The 21,625-nt window shown below is 58.8% G+C and overlaps 2 protein-coding genes across 5 annotated transcripts; one reads left to right on the top strand and one right to left on the bottom strand.

The window, feature by feature from the left end:
* Nucleotides 1–150: 150 nt before the first annotated feature.
* TBC1D17 (TBC1 domain family member 17) lies at nucleotides 151–12,636 on the bottom strand. Of its 2 annotated transcripts, XM_053210520.1 has the most exons (18): nucleotides 12,618–12,636; nucleotides 12,276–12,410; nucleotides 11,897–11,995; nucleotides 11,593–11,667; nucleotides 7,408–7,531; nucleotides 6,487–6,694; nucleotides 5,952–6,063; nucleotides 5,683–5,841; nucleotides 5,225–5,353; nucleotides 5,026–5,129; nucleotides 4,101–4,195; nucleotides 3,551–3,667; nucleotides 3,347–3,447; nucleotides 3,167–3,266; nucleotides 1,862–1,959; nucleotides 1,581–1,697; nucleotides 968–1,054; nucleotides 151–877 (listed from the first exon to the last, which is right to left on the bottom strand). In XM_053210520.1, the coding sequence occupies exons 2-18, from the start codon at nucleotides 12,294–12,296 to the stop codon at nucleotides 659–661; spliced, it is 1,965 nt and encodes a 654-aa protein (XP_053066495.1). In that variant the 5' UTR covers nucleotides 12,297–12,410; nucleotides 12,618–12,636; the 3' UTR covers nucleotides 151–658. The 2 variants fall into 2 exon arrangements, with proteins under 2 accessions (XP_053066495.1, XP_026893965.1); XM_027038164.2 differs by lacking the exon at nucleotides 12,618–12,636 and having other exon boundaries at nucleotides 12,276–12,517.
* On the top strand, nucleotides 12,625–20,958 carry AKT1S1 (AKT1 substrate 1). Of its 3 annotated transcripts, none has more exons than XM_027038187.2 (5): nucleotides 12,625–12,783; nucleotides 16,757–17,142; nucleotides 18,170–18,247; nucleotides 18,330–18,499; nucleotides 19,884–20,958. In XM_027038187.2, the coding sequence occupies exons 2-5, from the start codon at nucleotides 16,764–16,766 to the stop codon at nucleotides 20,025–20,027; spliced, it is 771 nt and encodes a 256-aa protein (XP_026893988.1). In that variant the 5' UTR covers nucleotides 12,625–12,783; nucleotides 16,757–16,763; the 3' UTR covers nucleotides 20,028–20,958. The 3 variants fall into 3 exon arrangements, with proteins under 3 accessions (XP_026893988.1, XP_026893987.1, XP_053066509.1); XM_027038186.2 differs by lacking the exon at nucleotides 12,625–12,783 and adding an exon at nucleotides 12,806–13,440; XM_053210534.1 differs by lacking the exon at nucleotides 12,625–12,783 and adding an exon at nucleotides 13,543–13,909.
* The last annotated feature ends 667 nt before the right edge of the window (nucleotides 20,959–21,625 follow it).

Raw genomic sequence — 21,625 nt, 5'->3', positions numbered from 1 at the left:
CTTCTTCTTGGGCGGTGGGGCCCCACCGGGGGAGGGGGAGAGGAGGGACCAGATGGACACTGCTTTGTGCCACTGGTAGATGGTAATCACGGTGCCCACTCCGGCTGTCACCAAACAGAGGAGCCCTGATGTCAGTAATAGCCCAGCAGGCAGTGGGTTAAACACGAGTTTATTGTTTTCATATAACAAGAAGCTGGTGGGCAGAGTCCCTAGAGTGTCTCAACAGCTCTGCAGGCCCTTCCATCTCGGTTATGTCCCGGACGTGTCCCCACAAAGCTACCGGTGGCGGCCATACCCCAGCACTTCCTCCTCATTCCTCCAAAAGCCCCAAATCCAGGCGGATAACAATAGCCCTACCTCCACGAGCCCCCCAAAGGCCTCCTCTGACGTCTCATTGGCGGGGTCGGGACCACGTGATCAGGCGTCAGCAGCGCGGCAAGGCCACCACCCCCTCCCCATCCAGGTCCACGCCAAGATAGCCGCCTCCTTCACCCTACACGAGGCCAGCTGGACACGGGAAGTGTCAGTTTAATGAGATGGGCTCATTAGGAGCCGCGGGAGGTACGGTGGGGAGGCCCGCCCTCTTCGCACACTTCCTCCCCAGCCTCTGCGATCTGGATAAAGTGCTTGTGCCGGGCGGGCAGGCCGGCCGGGAGGGTTAAGACTTCACGCTTTCCTCTTCCTCCCCCTCCTCTTCCTCGTCCTCTGGCAGGATCTCCAGGCTGCTGTCCGGCTGCGGGGCTGTGTCCTCGGGGGGCGGTGGGGCCGGTGGGGCCCGGGTGGGCGACAGAGGCAGTGGGGAGGCAGGGGGCGAGGGGCTGTGGGGCTCTGTGGGTGGCACCAGACCCAAGACCTCCTGCACGTTGTGGGGCAGCTCCTGCAAAGTCGGCAGGTGGGAGCGAAAAGTCAGTGGTTTTGCCGGGGGTGGTGGGGCAGGGAAGGGTGTTGGCAGAAGTAGGGGGCTCACCGGGCAGGCGGTCAGCTGCCGGTAGAGGGCCTCGGCCCGCGTCAGCACGTCCTCCACGCTCAGCTTCATGGTCAGCTCATTGATGTGCTGTGGGAAGGGGTGGATCAGGCCTGCCGGCCTACGGACCCTCAACCACCACCGCCCCAGCGCCCATTCTGTGCCTCTGGCTGGGGATATAATGGAAGAAAGACAGACTGGGGAAGGCTGGAGGCTGGGGAGAGGACGAGGTCATGCCCTCAGGCTGCTTGCCAGATGCAAGTACAGTGAAGGGAAAGGGCACTGAGCTCCACCCCTATGGCCCTGTCGTGCATTAACGTGATAGGGAAGGGGTAGGTCCCCCCTCACGTGCTGGCCGCACCCCATAAGGGTGCTGCTGGCAGCCAGCGATAGGATGGGGTAGGGAAAACAGCCCTATGTCACGGCCATGGTGCTCACAGCTTAGCCAACCGCACTTCCCACAATCCTGTTTTGAGTAGTTGCTACCCCAAGGTAAAGTGTGGCATGGGCACAGCACCAGCCTCTGCGGAATTCACACCTGAGCTGCCTTGAAACGCTTACGCAGGTCAGGACTGGCAGGGAGAAGGGGAGGACTGGGAAGGAGCCAAGGCCTCACCTTGAGGATCTCATTGGAGCCAAAGCCAGAAAGCATGAGGGTGTCCCGTTCCATGTCCAGAATGGCACAGGCCACCAACAGGTGCAGATTGGGGCCAGGGAGCCCCGTCCACAGCACCTGGGAGGGCCAGAGGGAGGAGTCACCGCGCAGTCTCTGCCTGAGGTCCCACCCAGGTCTGCCTCACCCCTGCCCACTTCCCCCCCCCCCACAACCTCCCAGCCCGGGGTTGCTGATCTATTTCTCTTTCCTGTTCACCCACCGACCCAAACTGGGGGGCCCACCTCCCACAGCCGCAGGACGTCCGGGAAGGGGAATTCTCTCTTGAACCAGATAAGCAGCCACCGGAAGCAGAAGCAGAGAGAGCCAGAGTCCTGGGAGTCTGGAGGAAGACAGTGGTGGGGAAGGGAGGTGCTGAGCAAAGAGCAAGCCCCAAAGCCATTCCAACCCCATTTTCATTTACAGTGTGCAAGGTGGTCAGACTGCGACTCTAAGAAGTTATCTCAGTCGTGAGAATCTCCACCAGTCTAGGCAAGGAGCTTATGCCCAGCATGGGAAGGCTTCAGCAGTGAGCCAGGAATGCTCTGTGTCCACAGGAACCTTCCAGACTCCAGATGAGGTGAGCCAGTCCCGTTTCCCACCTTCACATAAAAGGGGTGCAGTGTGCACTCGAGGAAAAAAATAAAAGGTACCAATACCCAATGCTGGTGGAGGCGTGAGGAACCGGGACACTCGTGTGACACTCGTGTGACACATGTGTACTCGGCTAGCAAAAAAAAAAAAATTGGTAAAAACTTCCAGGAAAGCAGTGACGGGAACAAACATTTCAAAAGCCGTGAAACTATCTCCTGCCCTGAATACAATTTCACTTCTTGGGATTTAGCCTAAAATAATCATCCTGACTACGGTCATTGTGATGAGAAACTGCCAATAACTGACACGTCCGGCAGGTCAGGGGAGATCTAGTCTTGTAGGCACTCAAGGCAGACACAACACCTGGTCCGGCAGCTAGTGTCCAGGCGCCCCCGGAAGTGGCCTGTGCTTTCCTGGATTGCCTCCTCTTTGGTGAGGCGATCTCGGCAGTAGCTCCCTCCCCCAGGGCCACCCTAACGTCAGTGAGGAAACGCCCCTAAAGAACTTAACTCATCGTCACCTGCGTTCAGAAAGAACCATATTATCGACAGCAGCTTTGACTTTCCTTATCGGGGTTCCCTGCGTTTTTTACATCCAACAAGCAACGAAGAATAATTTTGGGGCCGGATTGCAGCGGGCCCAGCCCCGGGAGCCCCGACAACCAGTCTGCAATCCTGGTTCAAGGTGGGTGGAGGGACGAAGTGCTAGCCGCTGCGCCCAGCCCCCACGCCTTCCATCTGCGAAGTAAGGGGCTTGGGGAGCGTGGGGGAGGGGGGGCGCACGGGAGCGTGGACGCATCTGCGCCTGTGGGGAGGTTTGCTCCCAAGGGCAATCCTGAGTAAATGTTGGGTTCTGGGTTTATGCGGGGAGACATTTCTCTCGTTTGGATCAGGACCAAATGTCCCGGACACCGTCTGTGGCCCCGCCACCCACTGACCGCCCGCTGGGACGCCTACCCAGGAAATCACAGAGCGACGGGTCCAGCACCCTCAGGAGCAGCAGGAGCTGCCCGAGCTGCCGCTTCATCGTCTCCTGACTCTCCTCGAAGTTCCCGTGCTGCAGGAGGGACGGCGAGATGAGGAGCCAGACCCCGGTCCCTGGAGGGGCCTGTCTCCCATGCCCGCCTGGGGCCTCACCACGAGCTCCATGAAGCCACAGAAACACCAGAAGGCATCCACCTCGTTCTGGATGACGTAGAGGATCGGGGAGAGGAGGTCACTCATGCCCTGGACGTAGCCTGGGGGAACACGAGGTCAGGGCCCGGCCTAGGCCCTCAGCACCCCGCCCCCCTCCCCAAGGGAAGGCCCGACCCCCAACCCCTCCCCGGGCTGGTGTCGCACCGAGGTCGAAGTGGTACATGCAGTAGGTGAGGAGGATATCGTTCAGCAGGCCCAGCCCTGGGTTCTCAGGACCCTCGTAGAACTTGTTGGTCCTGTCGGTACGGCTCACGTCTCTCTCTGCAGAGACAGGGTGCGGGATGCCAAAGTGACGAGGCTGTGGGGGCCCATCCCTGCTGGCTGTGGGCACCAGCCCCCGCTCCTCCCTTCCGCAGACCCCGGGCAGGTGTGAGTCGGTCCAGAAACCGTCTCGGGCGCTCTCACGTGAGGCGCCCTGCTTCATGCTTGGCCAGGTCGCTGCATCCTCCCAGCCACCAACAGTCACTGAGCCATCCACAGGTGGGAAACTGAGGCCCAAGGAGGCAAAACCACTCGCCAAGGCCTGACGGTATGCAGACGGCAGGCTGAGCCCAAGGAGTCTGGCTCCCTTCCCCTACTCCCCATCTCCTCACTGCAGATAACCTCATCCCTTTTCTTGGGAAGGTAGGGGGCTCCCCTGTCCTCTCCCTGCCGGTTCCCATCTCCCCGCCCCAGCCCTGGCCCCGCGACCCACCGATGAGGCTGCGGTAACCGTGCAGCAATGAGTTCCTCCGCTCCTGCTCGGGGCTCACAGATTTCCACTGCAGCTTCATTCGGAAATACTCATCCCTGAGGGGCCCGGAGAGGGGTCACACAAGGCCACGACGCAAGCCACCCAGTCGCCCTCGCCCCTGTCCCCGTGCTTCCCCTTTCTGACATCTCTCACGACACACAACAGCCTTGTGAACTCTAGACCCGACGTGGGGCTCAAACTCACGACCTCAAGATCAAGAGTCGCACGCTCTACAGTCTGGACCAACCAGGCACCCCCCCCCCCCCCGCCCTGTTGCGGGCTTTTGTTCCAAGTCTGTCATCCCCGCTGGACAAAGAGCACTGGGGCAGGGACCAGGACATACACAGTGGGGTCATGGTATGTACCAGGAAGGAGGAGAACTGGGCCCATGGGGTTAGGAGGACAGCCACAGACTGCTGATAGCGGCAACGTTATGGTCTTGGAATGGAACAACGATGGACATGGGAGATGGACCGGCCTGCTCACCACCGTCTCCCTGTGCCAGGGCCGGTGCCCGCACGTGCCAGGCTCTTGACTGACCCTTCGGGAGCCAGCCTACCTGTGCATCTGTGATGTATCAGGTGCCGTGCCTTGATAGGGGGATATGTTCAACTTGGGGGGTGGGAGCTGGGCGGGGCGGGGGGGCCCACAGTTTCTCACTCGTGTTTTCTTTCTTTCTTTTTTTTTTTAAGTTTATTTATTTTGAGATTGTGAGCGAGGGAGAAGCAGAGAAAGAGGAGGTGAGAGAGAATCCCAGGCAGGCTCCATGCTGCCGGCACAGAGCCTGATGTGGGGCTCGAACCTGCGAACCTTGAGATCACGACCCGAGCCAAAACCAAGAGTCAGATACCTAACTGACGGCGCCCCCCAGGCGCCCCTCACTCACGTTTTTTTGCGCACGTGGGCCTTGTGCTCTTCGGCTGAGCCCTCCCAGCTGAGGTACCCCAGGAGGAACTTCCAAGCTTCACGTCTCAGGCCAGGGCTCAGACCCTGGGGGAGAGAGCGGGGCCCGCCGCTCAGAGGAGCCTCCCCCTGGCTGCCGGATGGCCCTCCCCAGTCCTCTGCCTGCCCAGCCGGCGCCTTACCCCCGAGAAGATCCGGGCCTTCAGCATGGGGACTTGCTGAAGGCGGCCCTCGGGGCCCACATGGTGGGCCCACTCCTCCTCTGTGACCGGAGGTGCCCGCTCCACGGCTGGCCGCGGGCCCAGCTCCACCTGCGTGACACAAGGCAAGTGAGCTCAGGGCCTCACCCATCCTCCCCAGGCCACCTGCACGGCAGTTCAGAGCCCTCCTTAGCTCCACGGACAGTTAACGCTCAGGGTGGGGAGCATCTCCTTCCCCGGGTCAGCGCCAAAGTCACCCTCCGTGTCAGGAAGGTCCTCCCCGAGAGTCACAGGCTATAAGGTTTTCCTCGAGGTCACTCACACGATCTGGTGAGAGTGGTGCTCTGTCGTCCCCGTTATTGTGGAAAGGGGGACCCGAGGAAATGTGGCCGCCCGCCAAGGTGACGGCCAAAACACAGCAGGGTCCACCTGATACTCACACAGGAGATGACCTCGAACCCAGGCTCGGGCTCGTCATCGGGCGGTGGAGGAAGGTCGGGGGAGGCCCCCTCTGGGTGTGGCTGCAGGGCTCCCCGGAAGAAGTTGGTCACACGGGAGAAGCCGCCGAAGGTGGTGGAGTAGGGGTCCTGGAGGAAGCGCTGTGGACAGGGCCAGAGGGCGGTCACGGCTCCACCCCACCCCGCCTCGCCCACCGAGGCGTCCACCCCTCCCTGCCCACAGCGGCCCAGCCCGGCACCGCGACACTCACGGACACCACGTTGGAGCTGTCCTGGTCAAAGAGCTGGAGGTGGTGGAAGGAGCTGGAGAGGGCCGAGGAGTCGTGGGGGAAGACAAGGTAGAGGCGGGAGTCCTGCGGGGAGCTGGGGAGGGGCAGGTGCGGTGACACACTGGGTGGGTTCCCTCCCGCTTCCAGCTGCAGCGGCCCAGCTGCCCTTGGGGAGGCCCTCGCCTCAGCTGGACCCCAGGGGTGGGCACACAACCCAGGGCTGGCCGGCGAGAGGCGGCTCCAGGATGCCGCTGGAGAAGGAACTGCTTCTGTCGCCGGGGCCGCTAGGCCAGGCCTGCAGGGGCCCCCAGAGAGTGATACCAGCTCTGACGCAAAGAGAGCAATTCTTCCTAACGTTCCGGGGCCCGGGTCCTGCCTGAAACCAAACTACCCTTTGGCTTTGCGGTTACACGCACCAGTGGATTCCCCCTTTCCTGCCTTTAAAGCAGTCTGTTTCTTTCACAGCCCCGAGCGGCCGGGCCCCGGGCACAAAGGCCGGTGCGGGAGGAAGGCTCACCTGGCCAACAGCAGGTAGCGGCTGAGGACACGGAGGAGGGCGCGTGTACCCCCGCGGTGAAAGTGCAGTGCGGGCAGGGAGCCTCCGGCCTGGGTCACCAGGACCAGGTAGGCCCAGCTGAGACCTGGCTTAGACCGGCGGATGGACTTGAGCTCCCCCAGACTCACCGAGAAGGCCCAGGAGCCCCGGGGAGAGCTGGGCTCTGCACCTGGAGAAGAGAGCCGTGTTGGGAACAGGTGCAGGGATCTAGAGGCAGCACACACATCTCCCAGGAGCCCTCTGGGAGCCCTGGGTCACCTCCTGTCTCCTCGGAAACGCCCACCGCGGGCTTGCCCCGAAACCTCCCTTGGCTCTCAGAGTGACAGCTGTGTTCCTCGAGCTGGTGGCAGGCCCCTCGGGTCTACCTCCTGCCCGTCTTGTCTCCAGTTCGCTCCCCAGACCCCACACTCGGGCCACAGCTCGAGTTTCCTAAATACACCCGGTGCCCTGTGCCTCTGGCCTTGCACGGCTGCTCTCTCTGCTGGGGAGAAAACTCCCAGGTGTCGCCCCCCCCGCCCCGCCCCCAGAGCCAGAGGTTGGCATCACCTCTTCCCAGAAGGCTTTTCTACTCCCAGAGGGGCCAGATGCCTCCTCTGGGGCCCCCAGCACCCTGTTGAACTCCAGGATAGCCCAAATCACCCTGTGACTCTACAACTGTCCACCCCCACAGCCGATCAGGGAGGGAGCCCGGTGAGATGAGCAAGGTTGGAAGCCCTGGGGACCCTGCCAGGCTGGACCTGGACTGGGGACAGTCCTGCACCCGATCCATTCTCCTGAGACTGGAAGGCCATCTTGACTGTGACCAGCAAAGCCTGTGGAGCCATGATCGCGGAGGGTAAGCTGTGTGTCCACCTGCCCCTCAGGGGCACCGGCTCAGCCTACCTCTAGTGGGCTCTGCGTGGCGGGGCTGCGGCCGCACAGTGCTGATGACAGCCCAGTCGGGTTCGTAGCCGGGGTCAAAGGTCGGTTCCTCCTCAGAGGTGCAGGCGTCACCCCCACTCACATCCTTGGGGTAGGAAGATAAAGAGAGCGAGGGGCTATAGATTCAGGACTTCCAGATCCGAGCTGTGAGGCTGCCCTCGAAGGCGGCCCCATTGAACAAATAGGGCAACTGAGGCAGAGAGGGGGCACAATACTGGCCCAGAGTCACCCGGTGCGGCCAGGGACTGGGATAGGGCCAGGACTCAAAGCCAATCTCCTGGTGGCTCTAACCCAAGCACCACCACACGGGGGAGCACAGACAACGCCCGGGACTGTGCGCTCCGCCCGACGACTGCCGACTGCATAGTGCTTAAAGTTAAGTAGCCGGTAGTCACTGGGGCAACTCAAATCAAAGCCACCATCAGGTACCACTTCACACTCACCAGGACGGTGAGGATTAGAAAGACCGGTTAAGAGAAGCCCTGGTAGAAAAACCGGCACCGCACAGACTGCCCCGGGAACGTAAATGGAAGGAGCTGCTGCGGGAAAAACCTGCAAGTTCCTCAAAAGGTTAAATGTACAAGTACCGTGCGCCCCAGCGATTCTACTCCCAGGCGTATACCCAAGAGAAATGAAACCAAGCGTCCACACTTGAACGCACAAACGCTCAGAGCAGGATTGTTCATAACAGCCCCAAAGGGGAAACAACCCAACCATTTTGCAAGCCAAATGCGTGGGGCTCCGTCTATACACCACGTCCAGGAAAGGCCAAGCCAGAGAGACGGATTGCTGGTTGCCAGAGGCTGGGGGAGGAGAGGATGGGGAGCAGGGGCCAACGGGTGCAGGGTTTCTCCGGGGCGGGGGGGGGGGGGGGGGTGATGAAATGTCCTGGACTTAGACAGTAGTGACAACTGCCAAGACTTTGCGAACAGAGAAACGCTCGCCTCTGTACTTTAAGGACTTAAGTTCTTCCGTGACCGTGTGCTTTACTGTAAGTGAATTCTACCTCAATAAAAGAGGCAACTCACAGGTTGTTACGAAAACAAGTAAAGTGCCCTGCGTGGGGCCTGCTGGCGGATTTGGGTAAGCAGTGCAGGTGAGGGCCGTGCTGAGGGGTCACAGTGCAGTCCCAGCCGATGGTGCTGGCCGTGGGCCATGGGGAAGGACAGGGAGGGGATGGGAGTCCCTTCACAGGACGGTATGCCTTCCTGTCAGGCAGAGGTTGGAAGGCGAAAACTGCATTCCCCTGGCTCCTCTGCAGCTACAGGTCAGGACGCAAGACAGAGGCTACCGGAAAGCAGAAGCGAGGCAAAGGCAACTTCTGGCTGCGCTGGCTGTGTTTGGCTGACGAAGAAGACTCCTGTTTTCCCCACACACAGAGAGGCGACTAGGGTAGAGGTGGTGGCTAGCTCAGTCTCCCAGTGCCAGGCACTAGCCTTGTAGGGCCCAAGCAGCTTCCTGCCCTTGGGTGGCAGCTGGTGGTAGGGACCGCTCCCAGGATGATCTCTCCCCGCTCCCTCATTTTGGCAGTGGTGGCAGCTCCCCTGGCAGGTCAGTTCTGCAGGGCCAGTCCCGTGCTATCAGCCCTTGAAACAACTCTACAGGCCTCTCCCTGCCAGCAGGAGGGTGGCCTTTAATCCTTCCCTGCCGAAAGTAACTGGTGTTTTGTGCCTCCTACGATGAAACCCTGCGTGACGGGACCTTGTTGGAAGGACACAGACAGTGGATCCACCCAAAAGCCATTTCCGCTGCTCCTTCCAGGCTGACGGAGCCCTTCCCACGACAGAAATTAAAACCTCCCCATGTTTCCTTTCCCAGCCTTCCCTGTGGCTCTGAGTGGCCGTAGGGACCCAACTCTGGCCAGTGGGAGCTGAAATGACACCTGTGGGGAATGTAAAGGGAAATTCCTGATTTAAAAAAGGCACGTACAGGGATGAACACCCCGTTGAGAACAGCCTTTGGGTGCCACTGATGGAGAACGTGGTGTCTGTAGCTGTGGCAGGCAACCAGGGCCAGAAGGGAGTCAGAGACACCCATCCACAAGGCTGCTGAACCAGCCCTGGCAAAGCCATCCCTGCCCTGCGTGTCTTGTGAGATGAATTTGATGTTTCGACGTTTACATGACAGCGAGAGTCAGTGCTGCCGCCTGCGAATATTTGCAGCTCTCTACTCCTTGGGCACACAGCAGGATCACTGTTCGCCGAACTCTACTGGCTGGATGGAGCCATGCAGCTAGTCCTGACCAAGGGGCTGGGATGTCTCCAGGATGGACTGCTGAAATGCCGGGGAAGAACTCTTTCCCTCTGCCACAAGGAACGGTGGCTTCTAAGACAGCCACTCTAGCAGCACGCCTCCCCGAGTAATCGTGACGAGCAGAGCTCCTTGGCCGACCTGCAGCACACATATAAAGTGAGCAAAAACAGCCAAAAAGGCTGGCGCTCCAGCAGCCTCTTTGGACCACAAGGCAGCCGTGAGGATGCATTCCCGTGTGCTGGGGATGGCAGAGCAAAGATGGGAGGGACCCGCCGTCTTCTGGACTTTTCAGCTGGAGAGGTATGAGCTTCTATCTAGCTGAAGCCACTGTTATTTCCATTTCTATCCCACGTAGCCAAATATAACTGCTAACTGATGCCGACAGTTTGTGGGAAATCGAGAAAGACAGATGTGAATGGCACCCTGCCTGCCCCCCTCTTCTCTGCCTTAAAAGGCAGATGCAGGGGCTCAGCTCAAGCAGCCATTTAAAGGTGACCAGGGCAAGCGTGGTCGGGTCTCACCGATCCAGGCCCCAGGGTCACCAGCCACGGCCCGTAGCCCCATACGTCTTTGGCAGTCTTGTGAAACAAGACAGATAAACTTGTCGGCTTAATTTGTCGTCGGCCAGATGTTGTGTTCCTTGGATTAACACGCTGTATGCACCTGTGCCTTTTCTGCTGAAACCCGTCTCAGTGAGTTTCTGTGGGTCAAAAGTAAGACTGCCAAGAAGAACAGCAACATTTTCAAGAAAGGCATTCAGACCGCCCGTGAGGCTGATGAAAAACGCAGAATCCTGGCTGGTTCTTCCTCAACCCCCGGAAGCCAGATCCCACAACGGATTCCTGGAATCTGGAATCGCCACTTGTAATGCCCCCACACTAGGTTATTCAAAGCTCCACTGCCCCAGGTCAGGCTTCATTCTCTCTCCCTGGCCCAACCCAATAACCTCTCCCTGGCCTCCCAGCCTCCAGTCTCCCTCCATTGAGGCGTTCTGCCCACCCCCCACATGGTTTCCCATGGAAACTTTCCACACCCACACCCTTCTCCCCCGATGTTTCCCCCAGGGCCCCTAGAACGCAGCCCAAGCTTCTCAGTCGGGCATTTCACGTCGAACTACCTTCCCGGCAAAACCCTCTACACGGGCATCTCATTCCCTCCCGTATCCTGAAATACTTTCTTGCCCCCTCCTCCTTCTTAGGGTTCCGGTGCCAATGTCTGCTTCCTCCAGAAATGGGCAGGGCTCTGGAATCAGAGTCTGGGTTCAAACTCAAGTTCCAACACCTCCTAGCTTTCTGACTTTGCAAACAGGGCTCCCAATCATTGTGCCTCAATTCCCCTAAATACAACGGGGGCGGGGACTAAGGCAGGGTCTGATTGAGACTCATCTCCGGTCCCAGCACAGAACCTGGTGACAGAAAGCCTCAGGAGTCTGTAATAACGAGAAGGGCAAAGTCTGGTACCCGGGGTAAGAAGGAGTACTGGTAAGTGGGCGAGCCGCCTTGGTCACGTTCCGTTTCCCCTCTGGACACGGACGGCAGACCTGCCCGAGGGGAAACGCCACACCCTTTCAAGTTCTTGTAGGCTGAGAGCCCACGGAACCCGAATCCACAGGCTGTGTTGTCCTCTTGCACTCTGGCAGGGCTCTCCCAAAGAGCAAAGGGGATGAGGGGGCAGCTGTCCCCATGGCCACAAATCTCAGTGTCTGCTTTCTTTTGAATGGGCATCTTCAGCCCCATTTCACAGAGGCGAGGACACCAAGGGGCAAAGAGAACCTAGATCCCAAGCAGGGTCACACAGGATCTAAGAGTTAGTCTGGGACTGAACCCAGGTCCTTCAGATGTCTTCTACCGCGGGAACCTGGAAAAAGCAAGTGGAGAAGAGAGAAAAGCCTACCTTCTTGGCGAAGAGAATCTGGGTGGAATCTCCAGCCTCCTCTACAGGAACCCACTGCAGGAGGACATCACTGTCCTGAGGAAAGGAGAGAGGAGTTTAGAAGTGCTGTCCTCCAATCTCCCCAAACCGTATTTCCAAACTTCTTCCCCAGTCTGGACCCCCAGACTTACAAAGCCCCTTCTCTCCCTCCAGTCCGCACCCCCTGCCTTCCTAAAGCCCCATCGTGACCTCCAGACCATACGCCTACAGATGCGGCCTCCATCCCGCTCTGGGCCTGCCCGAGCCCCGCTGCCTCCCGGCCCACCTTCTCCACAACGCGGATGACGCCAGCGATGAGGGAGTCCGGGTCTTGGTGCTTCTTGGCACTGGTGTGCAGGTACACGCCACCCTTCTCAAACACCACCTGGGGACAGGAACCAGTGAGGGGCGGGGCCCAAGCGCAGGTAGACGCCCAGGGGGCGGGGCCTGGGAGGGGTCCAGCCGCTCAGGGGGCGGGGCCATAAGGTAAGGGTCTCGCCTAGGGCAGCGGAGGGGAGGGTGACAGCGCAGTTATAAAGGAATGATGTGTTTGCTAAGGCTCAGCCGGGCTCCCAGAGCCCCGGCAGAGTCTTGGGGCGAAGCCGACCACCGGAGGGCGGCGTCTCGCAACCACAGAAGGGAAAGAATGCGTCCTCGGTGCTTACCTTGTAGCCGGCTCCCTCCATAGCCGCGGCCGCGGTCCCACTACCCAGGTCCTCTCCCTTTCCGGGTCATCGTGCTGTCACATCCGGATAGGAGACTCCCCTGAAGCCTGGACAGTGGTAGCGCCCTTGCCTGTTCTAGAACAGGAGTGGATGTAACCATCTTTCAGAATCGGGTGACTGAACTTGAACCACGAGGGCTTAAGTCACATGGCGCAAACGCTGAAGGTAGAGCAGCCCAGCGAGAGTGCGCAGACGCAGTGCTGCTCTCCTGACCGCGAAGTAAACAAGGGGGAGGATCCAAGGGCTCCACCCCTTCTCTCAAGCCGTCTCCGAAACACCTACTTCTTTCTCCATATTGTATACTGGCATTGAAGCTAAAGAGATGCCATTTTGCTCGAGGGCACAGGCAAAGCCGGTCAGCTGCGGCCATGTTAATGCGGGGCACTTTCATCTCTCTGAGGGGCGCGACAGTGAGGTCCTGGAAAAGAAACGGATAAAAGAAAAGAAGGTGAGAGAAGGTGTGCGTCAGAAGAGGTGCTGAGGGACTTGGGTTAACGGGATGAAGCCGTCCTTATTCGCGGGAACGAAGCGGTCCTAGTCGAATTCCTGAGTCACCGTCGAGAGAAAGCAGTCTAGGCAGCCATATTGAATCCTGGCAAACCGAAGCAAAAAGGGCTACCATATTGGATCTTTACCAGCCTTGGTGCTGAAGGGGAATAGGTTGGAGGGAGAGTCCGTGTACATTTTGGGCAAGTGATGCCAGGCTGGCCTGCCATGTCATTAACGGGCATGCCTTTTCTCTACTTCTGTGGAAGAGGTTGACAATGGGTGAGGGGCATCAAGTCGCTGGCCTTAGTTTGCTGACGCCTTGAGTGTGCATATGCCGACGGCCGTATTTCTTGGGGGCAAATCGAAATGGTTTGGCTTGTTTCCGAGCAAGCTGAAGCCTATCTTTCGCCATCTTTCTTATGGGCACCGTGCTGTCGCCATTGCCCCGCTGTGACCCGGTGATGTCCCCGTGGCCATTTTGGTTTCGGGCGGCCCGGATACGGGAGGCGGAGTGTGCATGGTGGAGGAGGGCCAACCACGCGGAAGTGACGTGAGGCGCCGCCATGTCTTTTGAGGGCGGCGACGGCGCCGAGCCGGCCATGCTGGCTTCGGGCACGTGAGTGGAGGCGGCGTTGTGAACCGCGGTGTGGGGAGGATTTGGCCGTCCGGAGGAGAGGGGCGCTGGGAGGGCGAGCCACTCGTGGGAGGGGTATGGCCTGCGTAGATCAGAGGGCAGAGGTCGCCCAGCGACCCTACGCTGAGCGCTGGAAAGGGGTCGCCCGCGGGAACCGTCGTGTCTGACCCAAGGCAAAACCTAGACAGCCTTCTCATACGGTCTCCAGACCCACAAGGGTCCTTGCCTTGGTCGTGGACCATGTTCACAGGGTCTGGGGGTTGCCCGGGGGGACTTGGGGCGCCCCTCACCCGTCCAAAGGCGGGACTTCCGGTCCTGGCCCCCACCTGGGCGGGATTTCCTGTTTTCTTCCTAGAGAAGTGGCTCTTCCCTGGACCCTCGGGCGAGGTGGCAAGGTCTCGGAGAGGTCGAGAAAGAGCCCAGACGTTCACCTTGTCCCCGGCTACGCGGGGTAGGGGGGTGAGGGGGCATCCTCGGGTTTCTCCCACTTTCGGGCAGGGGGCACTCGTAGTTTGACAGGTGGTTGGAAGGGGGCTTCACTAGCATCCCTCATTCCTTGGGGGACTCTGCCTCTTTCCTCACCTGTACCTAGAGTTCTTTTCCTCAGTTCATCTCATCTCATCCTAAGAGGCCAGTTACCTTAGCCCTCCCCTCCCCCTCCTGTGGGGGACAAGTCTTATCTCCTCTCCCCCATCTTAAACTCTTCAGTCTTGGGGGTTGGGGACCCTCCGTCCATCTCTCCGCGCCTTAGAGGATAGAGGACTCTCCAGCAGCTGAAAGGGTGGAGTCTCCTCTGGTCTTGGCCACCCTGCTTTTGGGTAACCAGCCTCAGAGAGCCCGCAGGCCTTGGCAGAGAGGTGTGAGTTACTCTTATCATTTTTGCCCAGGCCTCCTCTTCACAGTGTGAAGGGGGACCCTCACGCCCACTCACCCCCATTTCACTCTTTCCAATCCTGGAACTGCTCTAAGATCTAGGACGAAGAGTTTAATCCTGATGTCCTGGGGACACGAGAGCCCCAGGCTTAGCACTGCCAGGCTGTGCGACCTTGGACCAGTCATTTCCTTGCTCTGAGCCTTGGTGTCCTCCACCAGCTAAGGGTGACCCCAGGAGTCGCTGTGAGACCGTTAGGCTCCCTGGGCCTCACTTTCCCCACCTGGACTAGGAGATCCTAAACTTTCCCTGGCAAGGAGGGCAGGCTGGCATCCGAGATGAAGCACGGGCTCAGGATCCAGCCCTCTGACTCTATAATCAAAGCCCTGAATCTCCCTGACCCTCAGTTTGCCACCGTGAAGCGGGATGATAACAGCCCCCTCCCTCGTGGGGTGGGGGAGAGGCTGGGATGACACGCTTGCACCCCTGAACCCCTGCCTGGCGGATGGGAAGTGCAGGGTGAGTTTGCCGTGGGACGTGTCCGGAATGGTGCTGGCTGTTCTCGCTGCACGTAGGTTCCGACAAGGGCTTTGTGGCCCACAAGCCCGGGCTGTCTCATTTGTGAGGGAACCGCTCCCACCTTAGTGGATCAGGTAGGAGGTGAATTGACAGGTGCAGACTCCATACACTTAGTCGCTGCTTTTCAAACGACGGCTTAAGTGATTATGCGTTGAAAAGGGCCTGCGAATTGAAATCCAGCTACAGAAGACCTTGGCAGGTTGGACTAGAACTGTGCTTGAATTCCTCCAGTGATGGGGTGCCCCCTACCTCCCTGAAGAGGCCCCTCAGCTTCCCAGCAGCCCTGGCTCCCCCACTGTGGTTTATAGGAAGAAGAAAATGAGGCAGAGAGAGGGCCAGTGAGTGGTCCAGGGTCACACAGCAGGTTTGCGATGGCAGACAGCCAGTCCCCTTGCTTTTTCTTTTCTTTTCTTTTTTTTTTTTTTTTTAAGTTTATTTAAGTACTCTCTACACCCAGTGTGGGGCTCAAACTTATGACCCCCGGGATCAAGAGTCACATGCTCTTCCAGTTCAGCCAGCCAGGCGCCCCAACTACTTGCTCTTTCCATCTCATAAGGGGATGCAGCCAGCAGCTTGTCTGCTTAGGGCAGGACTGTCCTGCGTCCTCGAGCTTGGGGAGCTCACAGTCTGATGGAGGAGGCAGCAGAGGTACAAGGGTCACAAGCTCAAGTGACAGTGAGCTATAATGGAGGTAGCCCAGGGCACTGTGGGTCTAGAGAAGCCATCTGATCCATCCTGGGGGCCAGGGAAGACTTCCAGAGGAATTGCCAGAACAGTCTTAGGAAGTACAAAACTTTGCGGATGGAAATCTAGGCACAGAGAGCATCTCGCACACCATTTTCTGCTCAGCCCCCGCTCTCCGAGGCCTGCCACGTGCAGGGCAAGGCTGGTGGCTCAGAGATGAAGGCTGCAGGCTCCCCAGAGGGCTATGTGCTACAATGGGGGACTCTCCACCATTGTAGGAGCCCAAAGTGGGGGGACTGACCCGATCTAGGGGCGAGGGAAAGCTCTTTCCACACTAGAGTGAAAGAAATATTGACTAGTAACTGGAAGGCAGGCCATCCAGGTGTAGGGGGACCACCTTGACTGAAGGCCTCAGAAGTCTTGGAAGGCTGTGATGCTGAGCGCAGGGCCAGGTTGAGGGGCCGTGACCTTGTCCTGGGGCTGCTGGGGAGGGGCAGGGGCTCTTCCAGCGGGGAAGGACCCCCAGGGGGCTGCGTGCTGGCCTAACTGGAGGCTAAGAGGTTCAGGAAGAGGCTGCAGTGGTGGTCCAGTGGGAAAAGAACGCAGGCCAAGCATATAGTTTCAAATCTTCTATAAGCCACATTAAAATCGTAAAAAGAAAACAAGGTCCGCTTTCGGCATATGTCTTGTTTAGCCATTATGGCTGACACGCCATCATCTCAATGTGTCATCAACAGCAGACCTGCCAGTGAGATGTTAGACACCCTACTTTTTTGTGCTAAGCCTTCAAAAATCCAGTGTGGATCTCATACCCATGGCCCCTCTCGCTCTGGACCCGCCACATGTCAAGTACTCCTTAGTCACGTGTGGCAGTTGGTTCCCAGGTCGGACAAGGCAGGGCCAAAAGGAGGGCCCAAGGCTGTGGGGACAGGGTGGGGCAGGAGGGATGGGGCTGGAGGGTTGAGGATGGTACCAGGAGATCTGGGTGGGGAGGAAATCTGGGGGAGTAGCGGGCTTTGGGGAAGAAGCTGAGCTCAGCAGGGACAGGGTGGCTGGGAGGGATGGGCGTGGCCTCTAGGGACAGGTGGACACACAGGGCTGGGTGTAGGCCGCGCCATCAGCCATCAGCGGAGCCTCAGCTCTCTGTCCTGCTCTGCCCTGCAGGGCGTGGATGGCGTCGGGGCGCCCCGAGGAGCTGTGGGAGGCGGTGGTGGGGGCTGCTGAGCGTTTCCGGGCCCGGACAGGCACGGAGCTGGTGCTGCTGACCGCCGCGCCGCCCCCACCGCCCCGCCCGGGTCCCTGTGCCTATGCAGCCCACGGCCGGGGGGCCCTGGCAGAGGCCGCCCGCCGCTGCCTCCACGACATCGCCCTGGCCCACAGGGCCGCCGCTGCCGCCAGGCCCCCCGCGCCCCCACCAGCACCACAGCCACCCAGCCCCGCACGGAGCCCACCTCGGCCCACCCTGGCCAGGGAGGAGGACGAAGAAGATGAGGACGAGCCAACAGAGACTGAGACCTCGGGGGAGCGGCTGGGTGTCAGCGATAACGGAGGTGAGAGGGGCAGGGGCTGGGGTGGCTCTTGGCTCGGCAAGTCGCCTCCAAGGTAGGTTTTCCTGGGGAGGTGGGACTTGCTTGTCTCTGAGCCCTGGCTGACTTGCCGGGAGACCTTGAGCGGGTCAGTCCCCATCTCTGGGCCTCAGTTTCCTTACATGTTACCTGGCGCCAGCCCCGTGGTGGGAGGTGCTAGACAGACACAGAGCCAGTCCAGGCCCTTTTCTTGAGGGACTCCTGGCCTGGCCAAGAAGTTGGTGGTCCCCATGTGAGGCAGTGCCCCGTGGAGGCCATAGGGTTGGGACCTGAGCTGGGAGCTTGAGCAGCACAGTTCTTTCCAAATCTGGGGCGCCACATGCTCGTGAGAACAAAGATAGGAGTCAGGGATGCAGGCAATAGCTTAGAGAGGCCAAGGGAAAATGCAGCTGTGTGTTTTGGGGGTAATTTGGAGGTTGGACTTCAAAGAGACTGGCCTGTAACATTAGGGCTTTGAAGAGTGATTAGGAGTTTGTGGGGGGGCTCAGCAAGTAGGACTTACTACTGCTCAGCAAGTAGGCTACTACTAAGCCTTCCTTCTTCATTGTTGCTGGAGACAGCCTGCATAGGGTTAAGGGCACAGACTCTAGAGCCCGGTGGCCTGGGTTCAAATCCTGGTGACATGATTATTAGCTACGGAACTTTGGGCAATGATATAACTTCTCTGTGCCTCCTGGTCCCCATTTGTCAAACAGGCTCATAATCGTCTCCTATTTTTCTCAGTCTGTTTTTTGAGCCAGTTCAGCCCAAACAGATCTTAAGAGATTTCATGTTTATCCAGCCAGTTGTTTTCACCCGAGGGTGTAACAGATAGAAACTGGATTTGTTTCTGCTGATGACCTGGAAGATAACCGGGGCAAGGGTGTCTGAGGCAGAGGGAATAATTCCAGAAGCCCTGAGGCTCGCAAGGGCCTGGCGCCTATGGTCGGGGGGGGGGGGGAGGTGATCTCAGTGGCTGGATTCGAGCCTGGGCCACTAACACCATCCACAGGGCTCTTTGTGATGGACGAGGATGCCACACTCCAGGACCTGCCCCCGTTCTGTGAGTCAGACCCTGAGAGCACAGATGGTAAGTGTCCCAGGCTGTCCCCATGCCCAGGGCTGCTGGGATGAAGGCAGGGACAGAGGCTGAAGTCCACCCTCTCCCCCAGATGGCAGCCTGAGCGAGGAGACCCCTGCTGGCCCCCCAGCCTACTCAGTGCCCCCGGCCTCAGCCCTGCCCACACAGCAGTATGCCAAGTCCTTGCCCGTGTCCGTGCCCGTCTGGGCCTTCAAGGAGAAGAGGACAGAAGCACGATCGTCGGATGAGGAGAATGGGCCGGTGAGGGGCAGAGGGGAAAAGGGAAGGAGGGTGGAGGGAAAGACTCAGAGTCACTTCCTCCAGGAAGCCCTCAGGCATGGATGGCACATTTCATAGGATTGATCCTCCCCTCCACCTCATGAGGCAAGTTTTGGGGCCAGAGCCCTAAAATTTTTTAACTATTGCAGCCTTATAATGTACCCCAGTGCCTTGTAGGGAAAGTCTTTTCTGGTTTCTAGGAATAGCTTTATTTACAGAATACCTGCTCCAGGCAAGGTACCAGTACTTTGGTATCCCCTCCAGAAGGAGAAACTGAGGCTCAGAGGGGTCAGATCACCTATTGTCCCCACCCTGCATATTTCTGGCTCCTCCTGGCATTTCCCTCTCCCCCACTTCCTCTGTTTCTCCCACACAGTTGTACACGTGGTATCCCTGGGCTGGCCTGGGTGGACCCTCACCATCCATCCCGGAACTTCCCTGACACACGGGGAGTGTATGTGACTTCCTTGGGACCTCAACTTGTGAGGGACAGAGCTGGGATTGGAACCCAGCTTCCTTTTGGAAAGGAGTTACAGGCCACAAGGCAGGAGGCCCTGGGTCCCTTGGGCCCCCTCCCCGTGTGCCTCTCAGAGTCCTCGTTGACTCACTGGCAGCATCCATCCGCTGTTGCTGTCCTTGTTGCCACTGGTGGAAACCCAGTGAACTGACATTTGAGGCCTGAGGGTGGGGGTGCCGGGCTGGACTCCGGAGGGGCTCTCGTGCAGCTTCTGCCCGTGGCCTCTCCTGTTCTGCTGGAAGCCAGGCCCAGCTCGAGGGATCGGGCCATACGGGAGATTGCACTAGTTGCTGGGGGACAGGATGACCGGGCCCCTCCCAGGTGGAGGCCAACACGAAAAGGGGTCCTTTCCTTACAGCGCCAGCAACATGATGGCTCAGGGCTCTTGAGCAGTCACTGGGCTGATGGTCTCAGGCTCTGTCATCATCCCTATGTTTTAAAGGGGAGAGAGAAGCCTAGGGAGATGAAATGCCCGTTGACAGCTTGTCGGTGGCGGAGGCCTGATTGTTACATGACTCGATGCCAAGCCCACCCCAAATCCTTAGACATGACACTCTCTGGGTGCACACAGCCTTGATGGTCAGCAGACAAGCAGCACTTCCATTGTATAAGGAACTAGAACGGCGATGGGACAAGTAGTTCTTGCGCGTGGAGTCAGGCCAAGAAGGGGAGGAAGAGAGAGGCAGGAAGGCTTCTTGGAGGTGGTGTTTGAGTTGGGTGGAAGGATCCCACATGGAGCAAGACTGGGGGGGGGGAAGGGCCTTCCTAACAGGCGAGAAGCGTTGGGCTGGGGCGTGGCGCCGAAGAGGCGGGGCCGCAGCGGGCGCTGACCCCACCCCCGTTCCGCAGCCCTCCTCGCCGGACCTGGACCGCATCGCGGCGAGCATGCGCGCGCTGGTGCTGCGGGAGGCCGAGGACACCCAGGTCTTCGGGGACCTGCCGCGGCCGCGGCTCAACACCAGCGACTTCCAGAAGCTGAAGCGGAAATACTGAGGCCCAAGCAAAGAGCTTCCCGTCCCAGCGTCCGCTCCGGTCCACACTACACCCCTGCCCCGCCCCCTGGGCCGGCCAATCCGAGTCAGACCTGGGACCGACTTTACAGGTCGTCCGGGCCCCGGGATTGCCCCCTCCCTGCCAATCCCCGCCATCCTTCCAGCCCGCGATCCCCTCACGCGCCGAGGAGCGGGACCTATCTAGTTTCTCGATTGGGTCTGTCGCCGCTTTCTCTGTCCTGCGACAGATTCTTTCGATGAAGGGATTAGCTCGCTCCCTGATCGGGGCGGCCAGTTTTAAGCCCAAAAATGGGCCAACTGTTGTTTTTTGCCTAGCGACAAGGGCTTTGCTCGCGCGGCATTGGTCGAAAGCGAAAAGCCAAGCCACAGGATTGGGAAGTAGCAAGCCATTTCGGCCTAGAGATGGGAAGCTCCTACATTTGATTGGCTCGAACCCAAAGGGCTTGACCAATCTCCCGGAGCCGCTATCCCACCCTTCCTGGGCTGTCCCGCCTGATTGGCTCCAGCGTCCTGAGGGCGTGGCCAAACCTTCCTCCTGTGCCCAGGATTGGCCTGCGGCCTTAAATTTACGTTCTTTACACTACTGGGACTGGGGTTTTGACCTAGTCCCGACCAAGTGTCCCTCTGCCCCCTCCCAGGGATGGCCCAATTCTGTCCCTGCGTCTGATACCCTCTCATTGGTTCCATCCCACAACAGCCTGCCAATCGAAGTCCGTCCTTGCAGCCGGACGGCACCAGCTCCCGCCCCTCTCCCCCCACCCCCACAGGTGCCTTAAAGGGCCTTCGTCCGCCCAAGGTGGGGGGCAGGGGCCCTCGCTCTCCGGCCCTTGTGTGGGGGAGAGAGTCGGGGGTGGGGATTGGGAGTTGGGAGGGGTGGTCTGAGATTAAAGAATTTTACCTCTGGCAAATGAGTACAGTGTGTTGTGTTCATTCAACAAACATTTCCTGAAGCCGAATGAGCACCATTTCATGGATTTTCAGTGCAAAGCTGGGAGTTTTTACAGATAAAAGAGAGATTCACAGGGTGGGAGTGGGGATTCCAGCCCTGTGTGACCATAGATCCCCACTCTTCAGGGAGATGAATGTTGGAATGTGAATAGTCTTTAAGGAATCAGTGTTCTGAGTCCACATAGACCCCAGCAAAACCAGGAACCTCCACTTGAGGCCGGGAGTTTTCTGCCTGACAGAGCTGAAATTGGCACCTGATCCCAAGTCTAGGCGGGGTCCAGTAAACCTGTAATTTCATCTCCCATCAGACCACCACCGGAGGAATGCGCAACAGATGAGACATAAATAGGACGAACTACCAGCCAAACAATTTTATAAAGTTATTAACATGTATTAACTCTTTTAATCTTCCTAGTAACCCCATGAATGGAAACGATTATCCCCACTTTACAGATGAGAAAATCGAAGTATTGAGGGTCAGGGCTGCTGTCGGGGGCGGAGATTTCTTGGACTGGCAATGATCATCAAATAGAAAAAAAGTTTCTCCCGCTATAACTAAGGGAATGAATGTTACAGAGTTCAACGTGGAAAGAAAATCTGCGAAAAGAAGACCCACACCCCCTACTGGCC

Source organism: Acinonyx jubatus, chromosome E2 (assembly GCF_027475565.1).
Source record: "Acinonyx jubatus isolate Ajub_Pintada_27869175 chromosome E2, VMU_Ajub_asm_v1.0, whole genome shotgun sequence".
Lineage (NCBI taxonomy): Eukaryota > Metazoa > Chordata > Mammalia > Carnivora > Felidae > Acinonyx > Acinonyx jubatus.
Note: the sequence above shows the minus strand (reverse complement) of the source record. Positions and strands in the feature narration are given on the sequence as shown.

Coding starts and splice junctions, on each gene's coding strand:
- AKT1S1 (XM_027038186.2), top strand. CDS start 13,388: ATGTCTTTTGAGGGCGGCGACGGCGCCGAGCCGGCCATGCTGGCTTCG. Junction 17,143..18,169: donor GGGTGTCAGCGATAACGGAG/GTGAGAGGGGCA, acceptor CACCATCCACAG/GGCTCTTTGTGATGGACGAG. Junction 18,248..18,329: donor AGACCCTGAGAGCACAGATG/GTAAGTGTCCCA, acceptor CCTCTCCCCCAG/ATGGCAGCCTGAGCGAGGAG.
- TBC1D17 (XM_053210520.1), bottom strand. CDS start 12,296: ATGGAGGGAGCCGGCTACAAG. Junction 11,668..11,896: donor TCATCCGCGTTGTGGAGAAG/GTGGGCCGGGAG, acceptor TCCTTTCCTCAG/GACAGTGATGTCCTCCTGCA. Junction 7,532..11,592: donor AGATTCTCTTCGCCAAGAAG/GTAGGCTTTTCT, acceptor TCCTACCCCAAG/GATGTGAGTGGGGGTGACGC.